Source organism: Jaculus jaculus, chromosome 16 (assembly GCF_020740685.1).
Source record: "Jaculus jaculus isolate mJacJac1 chromosome 16, mJacJac1.mat.Y.cur, whole genome shotgun sequence".
NCBI classification, from domain to species: domain Eukaryota; kingdom Metazoa; phylum Chordata; class Mammalia; order Rodentia; family Dipodidae; genus Jaculus; species Jaculus jaculus.
The window spans coordinates 58,950,193-58,968,032 of NC_059117.1; the positions used below are offsets into that span (position 1 = coordinate 58,950,193).

A 17,840-nucleotide genomic window follows, 5' to 3' on the forward strand; every position below is an offset into this window, starting at 1 on the left:
GCTTGTCCTCAGAGGTTTTACTCTTCCTGAAATCCAAGGTAACTGGAGGTTTGTGGCAATGACTCACAGCCTTGAAGGGGAAAGAGGTAGGTTGGACATTATCTGAGTGATGAGCATGGTGACCTGAAGAGGCAAGCACGTGAACCAAAATAGGTAAAAGTAGAGATGTCAGGTTCTGTTTCAATCCTGCATTTAGTTATTTTATGTGCTCAAGGGAGGATTTGGTGCTGCTTTGCAAAAGCAGTTTCTAAGTGCCTGTTTCTTAAACATCTCAGAATGCTACATTACAGAAAGGCAAAGTCAACTTAATTGACACTTGGGCGCTTGAAGCTAACATTCAAGTCACCGTTATAGAAACAGGAGCTGCTATACCTACATTCTGGAAAAAAACACTCTAAGAACTGCTTAAAATACCTTGCATTTAAAAAGAGACATCATCTTCCTGTCCAATGACTGTGGATGAAAATAGAACCCTCCCCCCGATCTACAGCTGTCTAAACTGGGTGTTTACAGATTCTCAGCATCTTGTTCAAATACTTGAAAAAGCACACACAATTAGAGCAGCAAGAAGCTGTAATAGGGAGCAAAGCAAAAGCACAGGCCGGGTGTGCTTCAAGGGAGCAGCAGGCTCAGTGAGAGCGCACCGCACCTAGGCCGCAGTTATTGTGTGGGGCTTCCTTTCGTGTCCAGGGTCAGGAAGTGGCTAGGGATGGGGTATGGGTGCCTTTCTGTCTTGATTGGCAGGCTGGGGTTCAATGCACGTGTCCTTTCCCATGATGCATCTGATTTTAATCATATGTGCATCCAATCATGCATAGGCATAAGATGATAAATGGGATATTTCCCCTAAAAGTGCATTCAGAGGACACAGTTAGTCTTAGTGCACATCCACCCAAAACCAGTCCACGATAGACCAGGCCCCTAGGTTCTAGGATGTTCCCCAGGAAGTGTTTGAATAGGAAACCAACCACAAAAGGGAGGTTTCAGGGGCTGCAGAGATGGCTTAGTGGTTAAGATGCTTGCATGTGAAGCCTAAGGACCCAGGTTTGATTCCCCAGAACCCACATGAGCCATGTGCACAAGGTGGTGCATGCATCTAGAGTTTGTTTGCAGTGGCTAGAGGCCCTGGCATGCTCATTCTTTCTCTATCTGCCTCTCTCTCTCTCTCTCTCTCTCACATAAACAAAATATATATATATTTTTTTTTTGGTTTTTCGAGGTAGGGTCTCACTCTAGCCCAGGCTGACCTGGAATTCACTATGGAGTCTCAGGGTGGCCTTGAACTCACCGCGATCCTCCTACCTCTGCCTCCCAAGTGCTGGGATTAAAGGCGTGCGCCACCACGCCCGGCAACAAAATATTTTTTAAAAAACTTTTTAAAAAGGGGGAGGTTGCTGAGTAACCAGGGGTTTTTAGGGGAGGGGTACTGGTTGCTTTGTTTGAAGAGGGGTGCGCATGCAGCCTGATGCAGGCAGAGGGCTCGGGTTGCTAAATCCTTTGGTAGGCAAGGGCTGTGCTTGTAGCTCAAGCCAAGTGGAGTCCAGGGTGCTGGGCTGTCCTTGTGCTTACCTGCCTCGTGTCAGAAGGCTGAGCTTAATGACTCCTCCCTGTCCCTCCCCCTCCCACCTGGCTTTCCTGGGACGGGGCAGCTGTCGTGTCCAGGAAGTGAGCCAAAGTAGCTTTTCTGTTCAGGGTTGAACCGCGGCAGGGACAGGCTTCCAGCCAGGCTGAGATTGTCCGCGCTGCCCCGCAGGCTCTGCAGCACTTGTGTTCCGACTCTCACTAGAACCGCCTTGTCTGAACGTTAGTGGCTTCTCCGTAGTGGTCATCATCTCCTCCTCCTCCTCTTCCTCTTCTTTTTTAAGATTTTAAGATTTTTAAACCCAGGTCTTCAGGCTTTGCAGGCAAGTGCTTTAACTGCTAAGCCATCTCTTCAGCCTTTTCTCCCGAGTCATCTACACCAATAGCTGCTGCTACTCACTTCCGTTCCTGTTTAGAGCACACTTTTCACCCCTGCCGCCTCCCACCTCCTATGTTCTAGTGGGTTTTTATTTTCATATTTAGTTTTGTGTGCCTGTGTGCGTGCACATGTGTTATGATTTCATGTGCATGTGAGTGTGGGCACATGCGTGTGACAACTTTCACATCTGTCTTCATCAATGCACTTCATTTTGAAGCAGGGTTTTTCCATCTTGTTCTGCTGTTGTTCTTTGTGCCATTTTTGTTGTTGTTGTTTTGAGGTAGGGTCTCACTCTCGGTCAGGTCGACATGGAACTCACTATATAGTCTCAGGGTGGCCGCGAACTCATGGCGATCTTCCTACCTCTGCTTTCCGAGTCCTAGGATTAAAGGCGTGCGCCACCACACCCAGCTGCCATTTTGTTGTTGTTGTTGTTTTTCTAGAGGCAGACTCTCACTGTAACCCAGGCTGACCTGGAATTCACTCTATAGTCTATAGTTTTAGGCTGGCCCCAAACTCACAGCAATCCTCCTACCTCTGCTTCCTGAGTTCTGGGACTAAGGGAGTGTGCCACCACACCTGGAAAATGCGCTATACATTTAAAAAAAAAAAAAAAATATATATATATATATATATATATATATATATATATATATAATTTATTTATGTGCAAGAGGAGAGAAAGAGAGAGAATTGGCATACCAGAACGTATTGCTACTGCAAATGAACTCCAGATGCATGTGCTACTTTGTGCATCTGGCTTTATGTGGGCACTGGGGAATTAATTCCAGGTCACTGAGCTTTGCAGGCAAGCAAGCTAACCACTGACCCATCTGTCCATCTCCCTAGAGAGCAGCAGGGAAATTTTCTTGTCTCCACCTCCCATCCTGCCATCAGAGTGCGGGGATTGCAGACATCTGCATGGCTTCTGGCTTTTTATGTGGTGCCAGAAAATTGACTTTGGGTACTCACCTATGAGTGAGGAGCGACTCAGCCCGCTCGCCAGCCCTAATCCAGTGATTTTTAAATGCCCTGTAACTGTTGTTTCTTCCCCTTGCTCAACAATCTGGTAAAATATTTCTCAATGAAAACAATATTTTTCCCCATTAGGAAGCATTTTTGTGAAAACATCCAACAGTGGCGGAAAATCTATGACAACAAAGAGCCGCATAATGCGAAATTTCCAGAACCCATGGATAAGCAGCTAAACGAACTACAGAAAATAATAATTCTTCGGTGCTTAAGACCTGATAAGGTAAAAGATGAACACATTCTATTCAGAATACAGATAATGTGTCATTTATGAGGTTCCAGCCATAAAGACGCAGTCATGAGCTGTGTTATATTTCAGTCAACAACGGGCATCTCCAACAACAGGTTGTGCTGTCCCGGGTCTCTGAGATGCTCTAGTGAAAACCCTGCAGGCAGGAACTGGCCAAAGGAAATGGTTCGTTTACAGCTTTTGCCAGAACCGGGGAGAGAAAAAGATTTCCGTTTTTCTGCTCTTCCTGTAGAAAACATGAGCCAAAGCCAAGAAATATGCAGATTTACTTGAGATAAGTTACCAGAATTCGGGCTGGAGAGATGGCTTAGTGGTTAAGCGCTTGCCTGTGAAGCCTAAGGACCCCGGTTCGAGGCTTGGTTCCCCAGGTCCCACGTTAGCCAGATGCACAAGGGGGCGCACACATCTGGAGTTCGTTTGCAGTGGCTGGAATCCCTGGCGTGCCTGTTCTCAATCCCTCTCTCTCTCCCTCTCTCTCTCTCTCTCTCTCTCTCTCTCTCTCTCTCTCTGTCTCTTTCTCTCTCTGTCACTCTTAAATAAATAAATAGTGAACAAAAAAAAACATTTTTTTTAAAGTTACCAGAATTCTGTCCCAGGAGACGGCTCCTCGGCTATCCGTCCAGACAGACTTCAAGCTGCTCTTCACCTTCTCACTCCTCACATGAGAGATTGTCTTTTTTTTTCAATTTTGCTGAGGCAGGGTCTCTAAACTCTGGGCTGGTTACCCCATGTAATTTCTCCAAACTTGGGGTAAACATAAGTGTAACTCTCTACTACTCATTTTTTTTTTAATTGCTCATAGACCTTGCAGGGGTGATCCAAGCTAAAGCCAGGTTCCAAGGGCTTGTCTGAAAGGGTTACAGGCCCTTGCATCCCCAAACATAATTGAGCAAGATGTGCAGTGGCCGCAGAAGAGCTGCACTACTCAGAGGGGAAGCAGTGAGAAAGTTCTGTGGCCCTGCTGGACAGAGTTGGGGCTCTTGGTGGTTACTCTAGCAAGGGCTTTTTTTTTTTTTTTTTTTAAATTGAGAGTGACAGACACAGAGAGAAAGACAGATAGAGGGAGAGAGAGAGAATGGGCGCTCCAGGGCTTCCAGCCTCTGCAAACGAACTCCAGACGCGTGCGCCCCCTTGTGCATCTGGCTAACGTGGGACCTGGGGAACCGAGCCTCGAACCGGGGATCCTTAGGCTTCACAGGCAAGCGCTTAACCGCTAAACCATCTCTCCAGCCCAAGGGCTTTTTGATTCATGTGCATAGCACAGGCTTTTCTGCAATATTCAATTACATGTAAATTCTACATACAACTCCATTCAGCGAAAGTTTCATCATCCCATTAAATCTTCACCCAGAGGTGTGCATTTGAGCCTGTAATGAGTCATCAGCAGCACCCTGTGCCTGCACCATTGGTACCAGCCAGGGTCAGTTGGGTTCTGCCTCAGTGGGACAAGATGTGCAAGTAGAAGACAGTGATTTTATCACAGCAACAAGAAAGGTAACTAATACAGCCTCTATTCACTGTGAGCGAGTATCAGCAGACATCAGAAGATCTAAAGAAAATCCAGTTGCCAATCTTTCAGGGGAGCGTGTCTTTCTTTGATCCTGGGCTAAGGAAAAGCAGTGGCTTACCTGTCACCTCCTGACTTATTACAGACCGAACAGACATGTGACATCTTGGGTTGTAGACTTTGTCATCCCTTACCACCACAAGGCACGAGTGACTCCAACGGTTACTCCTTCTCACTCCATGTGATATGAATCTTAAGGCCTTCAATAATTTTTAAAATTTATTTTAATGGGGGGGGGGACAGGCAGATAGAGAGAGAATAGGCATACCAGGGCCTCCAGCCACTGAATATGAACGCCAGACACATACTCCAAATTGTGCATCTGGCTTATGTGAGTACTGGAGAATTGAACCTGGATCCTTAGGCTTCACAGGCAAGTGCCTTGACCACTAAGCCATCTCTCCAGCCCTTCAATAGTTCTTTTTTTCTTTTTTATTGAGACAAGCCCCACAGACTGGCCTTTTTTATGTGAGAGAGATGAGGGTAGAGAATTGGTGCACCAGGGCCTCCAGCTACTGCAATCAATTGAACTCCAGATGCATGTGCCCCTTGCACACATGTGTGATCTTGTGTCACTTGATGCATCTGGCTTACATGGGACCTAGAGAATCAAACATGAGTCTTTAGGCATTGCAGGCAAATGCCTTAACCACTAAACCATCTCTCCAGCCCCCTTCAATAATTTTTTTTATTAATCTATTTATGGGAACTTAATCTTTTTAAAACTTTTTTCCCATTTTTATGTTTACTTATTTATTTGAAAGTGACAGAGAAAGAGCAGAGAGAGAGAGAGAGAGAGAGAGAGAGAATGGGCATGCCAGGGCCTCCAGCCACTGCAAACGAACTCCAGATGTATGTGCCCCCTTCTGCATCTGGCTAATGTGGGTCCTGGGGAATCGAGCCTCGAACTGGGGTCCTCAGGCTTCACAGGCAAGTGCTTAACCGCTAAGCCATCTCTCCAGCCCGCCCATTTTTATTTATTTATTTGAGAGATAGAGGGAGAGAATGGGTGTACCAGGGCCTCTAACTACTGCAAATGAATGCCAGATGCATGTGCCACCTTGTACATCTGGTATACATGGGTCCTGGAGAATCGAACCTGGGTTCTTTGGCTTTGAAGGCAAGTGCCGTAACCGCTAAGCCGTCTGTTCGGCCCTAGAAACTTAATCTTCTGCTCCCCTTGGATCCATCAGCGTTGTTGAAACTGCTAATTATCACTTGAGACTATTTTGGCCATCCACATGCTATAAAAAAGTCTTTTAGGGCTGGGCATGGTGGCTCATGCCTTTAATCCCAGCACTTGGGAGGCAGAGGTAGGAGGATCACAGTGAGTTCGAGGCCACCTGTAGACTCCTGAGTGAATTATAGATCAATCTGGGCTAAAGCAAGATCCTACCTTGAAAAAACAAAAAAAGAAAAAGGTATTTTACATACTGGGGATCTGAACTCAGGACCTCAGGCTTTTGGAGCAAGCACTTTACCAACTTTACCATTTCCTCAGCCTGGGCAAAAGGTTATTTTTAAGTCAGGAATTCCCAAGACTGCTACTGATAACAATAACCCCTTTAACTCTTAAAAAGTTTTTAAAAATAATTTTATTTAGAAAGTGTGGGGGGGGAGGGTATTACCATGGGATATTTTTTATAATCATGGAAAATGTTAATAAAAATTAAATTTAAAAAAATAAAGAAAGACTAAATGAAAAAAAAAAACCCTAGGCTGTGGGCTAGGGAGATGGATCAGCAATTAAGAAACTTGTTATAAAGCCTACCAGCCCAGGTTTGATTCCCCAATACCCACGCAAAGCCGTGCCATGACAAAAGGCCCTGGCATGGCCTTATTCTCTCTCTCTCTCTCTCTCTAATTGCAAATAAATAAATAAATAAATATTTTTATTTATTTATTTGAGAGAGAGAGAGAGAGAGAGAATGGGCATTCCAGGGCCTCCAGCCATTGCAAATGAACTCCAGATGCATGACTGCCTTGTGCATCTGGCTTATGTGGGTCCTGGGGAATGGAACCTGGGTCCTTTGGCTTTGCAAGCAAGCACCTTAACCACTAAGCCATCTCTTTAGTCCCCGCCCCCCGCATTTTTTTGAGATAGGGTCTCTTTGTAGCCCAGGCTGTCCTGGAATTCACTATGTAGTCTCAGAGTGGCCTGGAACTCAAGGTGATCCTCCTACTTCTTCCTCCCAAGCACTGGGATTAATGGAGTGCACCGTCACTCCAGGCTCCAGATCTCTCCTTTTTATACCGGAGCAAGTTTATTTGCCTGGGGAAGTGTCTTATTCTCCAGGACTAAGGCTGTCAATTAGTTTTGTTCTTGTGACTGTAATCACTTTCCCTGGGCCTTTTGGGCTGTCTCTATTTTACCTCTGTTGCTGAAAAACCATAACTAAAAGTTGATTTAGGGTTTTCTGGGGATCCAACTGTCTGCTTGTGGGGTTTCTAATGTCTAGAGCAGATTGACAAAATAAGTATCTAGCAAAATTCACTCTTAGTATTTCTTTAAATAACCTTTAATTATCATACAAATAGCATCTTTCTGCATGTGTCTGTGGTGTGTATGCATATGTGTTTAGATGTGTGTGGGCACATGCATGTGCATGTGCACAGGCATGTGTGTGCATGCATGTGCGTATATGCATGTGCGTATATGCATGTGTGTATGTGTGTGTGCACATGGGTGTGTGCATGTGCGCAGTACAGTGCACATGTTTGCATGTGTGTTCATGTGTATGTGTGTGTGTGTGTGTGTGCGTGCATGCATGTGTATAAGCCAGAAGTTGATATCAAATGTCTCCCTCTGCCACTCTCTACATTATTTTTATACAGGGCCACTCACTGAACCCAAAGCTCACAGACTCAGTCTAACATGGTAGTTTGAATCAGATGTCCTCCATAAACCTCATGTGTTTTTGTATATTTGGTCCCCAGCTGGTGGGAATTTGGGAGGTGGAGCCTTGCTGAAGGATGTGTGTTGCTGGGGGAGGGCTCTGGAGGGCTAGAGCCAGCTCCCCCTTCGCCAGAGCTCGGCTCACTCTCTTGCCGCTGTTTTCCACCTGCTCTGACAGAGGTGATGTCCAGCCTCTGCTCATGCCATGCCTTCCCCTGTCATCACGAAGCTTCCCTCAAACCAAAATAAACCCTTTCCTCCCATCAGCTGCATTTGGTTGGGCGTGTTGTCCCAGCAATACAAAGGTCACTACAACATCTAATTGACACACAAGCCCTGGGCCTCCTGGCCGCCACCTCCTGGGTGGTAGGACTACAGGCGTGCGCCACGACACCCTATGCCTGATCTTTCCATGGGTGCCTGAGGTCCAGATGCAGACCCTAGTGCTTGCTTGGAAGACACTTAATGACTGAGCCATCTCTCCAGCCTACAAATGCTATCCTTAAATTTTATCTCTTACAAAGCCTGTGTGGCCAGGCTCTGTGGCACAGGTCAATAATCTCAGCTACTTGGTGGGCAGAGTCAGAAAGATCCTAAGTTCAGTGCCTGCATGGGCTACAGAAGAAATTGTAGGCTAGCATGGGCAGCTTATTGTCTCAAAATAAGAATTCAAAGAGGACTAGAGATGTTGCTCAGTGGCAGAGTATTTATGTAGAGTCCCAGTACCACTAAAGCAAACAAAACAATAGCAATAAAAACAGAAGATGATGAATTATGACGTTTTGTGACTACTTGGACTTTGTGTGGTGTGTTTAAACTTGCTGGCTTTGTCTTCACCTCTTTCTTTTTCTTTTGTTTTCCAAGGTAGAGTTTCCCTCTAGCTCAGGCTGACCTATAATTCACTATGTAGTCTCAGACTAGACTCGAACTCACAGTGATCCTCCTACCTCTGCTTCTTGTACTGCGCCACCACACCTGGCTTCTCTTTCTTTTTTAATATTTTATTTACTTATTTATTTGAGAGAGAGAGGCAGATAGAAAGTAGGCATGCCAGGGCCTCCAGCCGCTGCAAACGAACTCCAGGTGCATGTGCCACTTGGTGGGTCTGGCTTACATGTGTCCTGGGGAATCAAACCTGGGTTCTTAGGCTTCACAGGTAATCACTTTAACCACTAAGCCGTCTCTCTAGCCCTACCTCTTCCTAGTTCCATTTTGGAATAATCCTTTATTTTTAGGACAAAACTATTTTATCATACAAAAATCCTTTCTCATCTAAAAGCATGTATTTTTCTCTTTAACTTTCTTTACCAAAAATATACTCCATACCTATAACTTTTATGTCTTTCTCATACTTGATGCATGTGTGAGATATATGTATGAATGTGAGAACACATGTGTGTACACATGTGTGGAGGCCAGAGGTCAACATTGGATCTCTTCCTCTATTTCTCCCTACTTAATTTTTTTATTTTTATTGTTTTAGAGATAGGATCTATTATGAAGACTAGAGCTCACCATTTGGCCTAGGCAAGCTAGCCAGTAAGCTCTAAGACTCTGCTTGCCTCTGCCACTCCAGCACTGGATTTATAGATGTGTCCCATGAAGGCTAGTGTTTTCCATGTGCATGGTGTTAGAAAAGGGGGAAATTATAAGTAGAAGTAATTCATACATGTAGCTTGAACTTTGAATAATGTTAAGGACATCTTCATGACAAATGTGACACAAGAAGACTTTGCTGAACATGACTGAAATAAATGGATGCAAGACTGTCTGTGTGGGGAAAGAGCAGGCTCAGCTCCAGTACAGCAGAGGTTTTGGGGGAATTGAAGCCAAAGAGCTGGATTTGGGGGCATTACTAAGAGGAGGCATCAAGGTCGGAGAATTCTGACTCATTAGATCTGATGGGTTTCTTGCTGAAGGCCGTCCAGGAGGGACAGCTGTCACCTGGACAGGAGGGGAGATGAAGAATTTAATCAAGTGTAGAAGATGGACTTAATGAGGTTCTCACTTTACCTGGGCTCCTGAGAATGCGGCCTAGGAGAAAACAAGACTCAGAGGATCCTGTCTAAGGATTCACTAATGGGCTGGAGAGATGGCTTAGTCGTTAAGGCATTTGCCTACAAAGCCTAAGGACCCAGGTTCAATTCCCCAGTATCCATATAAGCCAGACGCACAAGGTGGCATATGCGTTTGGAGTTCATTTGCATTGGCTACAGGCCCTGCTATGCCCATTCTCTCTCCCTGTCTTTCTCTCTCTCATATAAATAAACAAATAAATAGAAAGATAAAGATTCACTCATGTTTCTTATTCTCTAAATAGTTTATTTCATCTGCCCACTTTTCCTTTCAATTGTTTTTCTTATACTGTGAATTCATAGACTACTTTTTACATATGAGGGAACTTAGTGCTTTGCCTTTGTTACCCTACGTGCTTTCTTGGTAATTCTGCATCAGATTCTATTCTTTGTTGGTTTACAATAATATTGTTAAAAATAAAATTGTTGCCAGACATGGTGGCATACACCTTTACTCCCAGCACTCGGGAGGCAGAGGTAGGAGGATCACCGTGAGTTCAAGGCCACCCTGAGGCTACATAGTGACTTCCAGGTCAGCCTAGGCTAGAGTGAGACCATACCTTGGAAAACCAAAAAACAAAACAACATAAAATTAAAAAAATAAAATTGTCAGACATGGTGGTGCCTGCCTTTAAGCCCAGCACTAGGGAGGCGGGGGTAGGAGACTCACTGTGAGCCTGAGGCCAGCCTAGGCTACAGAGTGAGTTCCAGGTCAGCCTGGGCTAGAGTGAGACCCTACTCTTAGAAAGAAAAAAATCATAATTAGTAATAAAATTAATAAAAATAATAAGTTGTATGTCATGAAAAATTACTCAAAAGACTGTATCCTCTCTTTTCACAGATAACCCCAGCTATAACAAATTATGTAACTGACAAATTAGGCAAAAAGTTTGTAGAACCGCCACCATTTGACTTGACGAGGAGTTATTTGGATTCAAACTGCACCATTCCCTTAGTTTTTGTGTTGTCTCCAGGAGCAGATCCTATGGCTAGTAAGTGCACATGCTGTTAGCTTTTAAGAAATTACAACTGAAACCTTCTGTTTAATGCACATCTGTGATATGAATCAGTTAGTACACCTAGCATTTAGGGAAAGGTAACTAGAACTTTCCATGATCAAACACATATATATAGAAATCGCAAAGCATAGCTTATGATGGTAAAGTGAGAAGTGTAATGAATTTTTTGTGTCCCCTTGCAGGCCTGCTCAAATTTGCAAATGATAAATCTATGTCTGGAAATAAGTTTCAAGCCATTTCACTGGGACAGGGCCAAGGGCCAGTTGCAGCCAAAATGATTAAGTCTGCAATAGAAGAAGGTACTTGGGTGTGCCTGCAGAACTGCCACCTGGCTGTCTCCTGGATGCCCACGTTAGAAAAAATATGCGAAGACTTTTCCCCTGAAGTCTGCAACTCAACCTTTCGGCTTTGGCTCACAAGCTATCCATCGCCAAAAGTAGGTTGATTTCTCATAAGGGACGTCAGTACATTTACTTAACTATTACACTGAATATATTAATTGCATTTTCAACTCTTTAAATTTTTTGTTGTTGTTGTTTTGAGGTAGGGTCTCACTCTAGCCCAGGCTGACCTGGAATTCACTATGTAGCCTCAGGGTGGCCTCGAACTCGTGGTGACCCTCCTACCTTTTGCCTCCCAAGTGCTGGGATTAAAGGCTTGCGCCACCACACCTGGCAATTTTCAACTCTTTAAATTTGTGTGTGTGTGTGTGTGTGTGTGTGTGCGTGCATGTGTGTGTGCGTGTGTGTGATGTATGCATGTGTCTGTGCCCTTGTAGCACCTCTACACTCACCTGCACACTTGCTTGCTTGTGTTGTCCTGAATATTGCTGGGAGGGGAGAGGTTGTCCAGCTTCACCACTTTTCCTCCTGGTCTTGTTTTGAGCTGGCCTCGGCCAGCTGTTTTTACATGGGATATGGAGACTAGAACTTAGACAGTTTCAGGCCCTCATGCTTGAGCTGGAAGCACACTTAACTCCTGAGCCATTGCTCCAGCCTTACTTTTAGACTTTTTTTTTTTTTTCCTTTTGGTTTTTTGAAGTATGGACTCACTCTAGCCCAGGCTGACCTGGAATTCAGGGTGGCCACGAACTCACAATGATCCTCCTACCTCTGCCTCCCGAGTGCTGGGATTAAAGAAAGGTATGCACCCCTCATGCCTGGTTTAGTTTTAGACTCAACCTTAGAGCTTTTGAAGCATTTCTTGTGTGTTCTATTGTACCTGTCTACTGTATATATTTCTAAGACCCAAGACTGCCATCTTGCATAATGCTTTCTATTTACTTGGTCTTAGTTCCCAGTAACAATTCTACAGAATGGAGTAAAGATGACTAATGAACCACCCACAGGTCTCCGGCTAAATCTCCTGCAGTCATACCTCTCTGACCCAGTTTCTGACCCTCAGTTTTTCAAGGGATGTCCTGGCAAAGAGCTGGTAAGGTTCAGCTTCTAAGATTCTTCAGTGGTGTTTTTGCAGTAGTTAAATTGTTCAAGTTTTTGTAGAACATGTTCTTAAACTTTATGTATTTCCTAGTATGTCAGGAATTGTTTCTGTCTTGTCCACCATTATATTCCCAATAGCTTTGTGTTTTGATTTTGACATAGTGGCTGTTGAAATAAGTATTTTTGTTTTCATATATTTTTTAAATATTTTATTTATTTGTTGGGTGTGGTGGTGCATGCCTTTAATCCCAGCATTTGAGAGGCAGAGGTCAGATGATTGCCATGAGTTTGAAGCACTCTGAGACTACACAGGGAATTCCAGGTCAGCCTGGACTAGAGCTAGACCCTACCTTGAAAAATAAAACAAACAACGTTCTTTATTTGCAAACAGAGAGATATAGAAAGAGAGGCATGAAGAGAGAATATGGGCATACCCAGGCCTCTTGTTACTGCAAATGAACTCCAGATGTATGTGTCACTGTGCATCTGGCTTATGTGGGTAATGGGGAAATGAATTCAGATCATTAGGCTTTGTAGGCAAGTCTTAACAGCTAAGTCATCTCTCCAGCCCCATCTCTTTATCTTTCTCCCTATCTATCTATCTATCTATCTATCTATCTATCTATCTATCTATCTATAATCTATCTATGTATCTATGTATCTATCTATGTATGTATGTATGTATGTATGTATCTATCTATCTATCTATCTATCTATCTATCTATCTATCTATCTATCTATCTATCATCTATCTATTTATATTGTTTGTTTTGTTTTTGAGGTAGAGTCTTGCTGTAGTACAGACTGACCTAAAATTCACTATGTAGTCTCAGGGTGGCCTCAGACTCACAGCGATCCACCTATCTCTGCCTCCCAAGTGCTGGGATTAAAGGCCTGCCCCACTACAACTGACTTTTAAATGTTAATTGTCTTATATGTTATTATTTATTTATTTATTTTGAAAGAGAGAGAGGCAGAAAGAGAGAGAATGGGCCTACCAGGGTTCCCAGCCACTGCAAACAAACTCCAGACTCATGTGCTACCTTGTGCATCTGGCTTGCATCTGACCCTGGGGAATTGAACCTGGGTCCTTTGGCTTTGAAGGCAAATGCCTTAACCACTAAGCAATCTCTCCAGCCCTTAAATGTTAAATTTATTGTCAACAGAGACAGTGGTTACAATAAATGCACTTGAGCTGGATAGCTTAGGGGTTAAGGTGCTTGCCTGAGAATCGTAAGGATCCAGGTTTGATTCCCCAATTTTCACATAAGCCAGATGCGTAAAGTGGCACTTACATCTAGAGTTTGTTTGCAATGGTTAGAGGCTCTGGTATGCCATTCTGCCTCTCCCTATCTGTCTGTTTGTCTCTCTCCCTCTCAAATAAATAAATACAAATATTTTTTAAATGCACTTGCCCTGCAGCCTGCTGATCAAAGATTGTATCCCCAGCACAAAGTAAAGCCAGACACAAAAGTGGTGCACACATGTCAGCCAAACTCACGCATAGCAATGGGAGTCAAGAGAATCCCAAAGTTCACAAGCCAGCTGTAGTCTGGCCTTCCCAGCATCAAAACAACACGAGAGACCCTGTCTCAGAGCAGGTGGAAAGAGAGGACCAACACCTCAGGGTTGTCCTCTGACCTCCACATGTATGCCATAGCATACGTGTGTGTGTGCATGCACACCCATGCACACACACATCCCTACACACATGTGCACACACATTCAGACATGCACATACACACACATACATATGCATACACATAGGAACACACATACACATATACCTATATGTACACACATATGCATAGATAAACACATACATGCACACACATACACATGTGCACACACACATACACACACATACAGCAAACCAGAAGTGCTGGTGAGGATATGGACAAGAGGGAACCCTTTACACTGCTGATGGGAATGCAAAGTAGTCAACCCATATGAAAATCAGTATATAGTTTTCTCAAAAAAAAAAAAAAGGATTAAAAATAGATCTAGGGCTGGAGAGATGGCTTAGCGGTTAAGCACTTGCCTGTGAAGCCTAAGAACCCCGGTTCGAGGCTCGGTTCCCCAGGTCCCACGTTAGCCAGATGCACAAGGGGGCGCACGTGTCTGGAGTTCATTTGCAGAGGCTGGAAGCCCTGGCGCGCCCATTCTCTCTCTCTCCCTCTATCTGTCTTTCTCTCTGTGTCTGTCGCTCTCAAATTTAAAAAAATAAATAAATAAATAAAAATAAATAGATCTACCACATAACTCAGCTATACCATTCCTGGGTATTTTCCCAAAGGACTTCATGTAATATAATCACAAATGTCTTACACAGCAATGCTTATTGAAGCACTATTAACAATAGCTAAGTGATGGAACCAACACAGGTGTCCAACAACAGAGGATGAATAAAGAAATGTGGTATCTGTACACAATGGGTTTTTCTTCAGTCATAAAGAATAATGCTATGTCATTTTCAAGAAAATAGGTACAACTGGAGATGATCATAGTAAGTGAATTAATCCAGTCATAGTAAAAAAAAAAATCACGCTTCCTCTCATTTATGGTTCCTAGATTTTATATAGTTACATATAAAATCATATATAAATTATATATATACTTAAAATGCTGTACCTGGAATTTACTGTGATCATAAAGAGATGGTGGTCCTCTTCCAGAGCATGGATATAGGCATTGTGAGACCACGTGATGCCCATAGTAGACAAATGAAGAGTCATGGACAGATAGATTTATTAAATGCTTTCTAAATGAAAAATAACAAACTAGGAATTATGCAGTAAGATTTATTCACACCCTAATGATTAACACTTTTACACTTAAATGCTCAAGTGCATGACCAGAAGTTAACATAATATGAGCGTTGAATTTTAACTACCTATGAATAATAGCAAGGTACTAGTAGCCATTACTTTCACAAACTAGTAACATTTTTTATGTTTATTTATTTGAGAGAGAGAAAGAGGCAGAGGAAGAGAGAGGGAGAGAGAGAGAGAATAGGCACTGTGGCGCCCTAGCCACTACAAACAAACACTAGACGCATGTGCCACCTGGTGCATCTGGCTTTACATGGATACTGGAGAATAGAACCTGGATCCTTTGTCTTTGCAGGCAAGTGCCTTAACCACTAAGCAATCTCTCCAGTGCCATTTGTATTTTTTAATAAAGTTTAATACTATCATTTTTATCTAGCTTTGAAGGTTTAAATTAGGCCATAAGAGGCATGCTGTTTATAAGTACTATTTTTGGTAGTATGACTTTTTAAAACCAATGTAAAATGATCATTTTGATCAACATGATCATAGAATCCTGTAATGGAAAGACCTTTGATCTCTTGCCCTCATTTTACTGATGAAAATCTAATACGAATTTTTTTTTCTGTGTAATTTTTACATTAAAGGCATGGGAGAAGTTGCTCTATGGTGTTTGTTTTTTTCATGCCCTTGTACAAGAAAGAAAGAAATTTGGTCCTCTTGGTTGGAATATTCCATATGGATTTAATGAATCAGATCTACGCATCAGTATCCGACAACTACAGGTACCATGGGAAAGGAAGTAACATTTATGAAGGGTCACTACCTACCAGCCCCCTGGGCTGTCAGTGTTTAATAGTAGTTTTTATCTGTTTGTTTTGAGGTAGGGTCTCACTGTAGTCCAGGCTGACCTGGAATTCACTCTGTAGTCTGAGACTGGCCTCAAACTCATTGTAATTCTCCTATCTCACCCTCCTGAGTGCTGGGACTAAAGGTATGTACTACCATGCCCAGCTACTTAATGGTATTTATACAAAAGTTTATAATAAAGATAAGGAAAGATTATTTTAATATTTTATTTATTTATTTGACAGAGGGGAAAGAGAGAGAGAATTTTTATTTATTTATTTGACAGAGGGGAAAGAGAGAGAGAAAGAGAGAATGGGCACACCAGGGCCTCCTAGCCATTGCAAACTCCAGACAAATGTACCACCCTGTGCACTGGCTTTAAGTGGGTTGTGAGGAATCGAACCTGGGTCCTTTGGCCTTGCCAGCAACCACCTTAACTGCTAAGCCATCTCTCCAGCCCAGGATTATTTTATAGAAATGAACACTGTTGGGCTATAGACGTAGCACTGTAATAAAGTACCCAGCAAACATGAGGCACTGGGTTTGATCCCCAAGCACTGCAGGCAGGAGAGAGGAAGAAGGGTAGAGGCTGGGGAAATAGCTCAACTGTTAAAAGCTTATGCATGCAAAGCTTATGACCTGGGTTCAATTCCCCAGTCACTCGCATAAAGTTGGACAGGCATGCATTTGCAGCAGTAAGAGACCCTGATGCGCACGTGCACAAACACACAAACACAGAGAGAGAGATTAACTTTTAAAAAGAAAGAGGAGAGGAAAATATATTACTGCTATTTTATCAACACAACAGAAATCTTAATTGAAGTAAGTCTGTCAATTTGATAACCTTATAACAATTGTTGAAATCAGTGCCTAAAAATTGTAATGAGGGCTGAAGAGATTAGTGGTTAAGGCACTGGCGGCAAAGCCAATGGACCCAGGTTTGATTCCCCACTACCCACGCAAGCCAGATGCACAAGGTGGCACAGGCATCTAGAGTTTAGTTGCAGTGGCTGGAGGACCTGGCAGGCACATTCTCTCTATCTGCCCCTCTCTCCCTCTCTCTTTCAGATAAATAAATAAAAACATACTTTGTAAGGGTGGAGAAATGGCTTAGCGGTTAAGGTGCTTGCATGAGAATCTTAAGGACCCATGTTCAACTCTCCAGGTCCCATGTAAACCAGGCAGAAGGTGACACAAGTGTGCAAGGTTGCACACTAGCTGGTACATGGGTCTGGAGTTTGATTACAGTGGCTAGAGGCCCTGGCATTCCAATTCTCTCTCTCTCTCTCTCTCTCTTTCTTCCACTCTCACATAAAAAAAGGCCAGTCGCTGGGCATGGTGGCGCACACCTTTAATCCCAGCACTTGGGAGGCAGAGGTAGGAGGATCGCCAATAGTTTGAGGCCACCCTGAGACTATATAGTTCATTTCAGGTCAGGCTGAGGCAAAGTGAGACCCTACCTCAAACAAAACACAAAGAAACAAAACAAAAGGCCAGTCTGTTGGGTTTGCCTCAAAAAAGTATATATATAGGTTTTTTTGAGGTAGAGTCTCACTATAGCCCAGACTGACCTGGAATTCACTATGTAGTCTCAGGCTGGTCTTGAACTCATGGTGATCCTCTTAACCTATGCCTCCCAAGTCCTGGAATTAAAGATGTGCACCACCATGTCCAGCCTATATACATATACATATACATATACATATACATATACATATACATATACATATACATATACAACTAATTATATAAGTGGCTTTGATTTTAAACATTGAATTTTTATTTAAAATATTTCATTTTATTTATTTATGAGAGAGAGAATGAATGAGCATGCCAGGGCCTCTAGCCACTACAAATGAACTCCAGATACATTGCGTCCCTTGTACATCTGGCTTATGTGTGTACTGGGGAATGAAACCTGGGTTCTTAGGCTTCACAGGCAAGTGCCTTAAACTTTAAGTCATCTCTCCAGCCCTAAGCAT

The 17,840-nt window shown here is 43.2% G+C and overlaps 1 protein-coding gene across 1 annotated transcript in view; it reads left to right on the forward strand.

Moving 5' to 3' along the window:
* The window catches only part of Dnah12 (dynein axonemal heavy chain 12), a 196,393-nt gene that overhangs the window by 158,782 nt on the left and 19,771 nt on the right, over nt 1-17,840 (forward strand). The window contains exons 62-66 of the mRNA XM_045135823.1: nt 3,071-3,215; nt 10,622-10,772; nt 10,982-11,235; nt 12,093-12,233; nt 15,657-15,794. Of these exons, the coding sequence (XP_044991758.1) occupies nt 3,071-3,215; nt 10,622-10,772; nt 10,982-11,235; nt 12,093-12,233; nt 15,657-15,794 (829 nt within the window). The remainder of the gene's footprint in view (nt 1-3,070; nt 3,216-10,621; nt 10,773-10,981; nt 11,236-12,092; nt 12,234-15,656; nt 15,795-17,840) is intronic.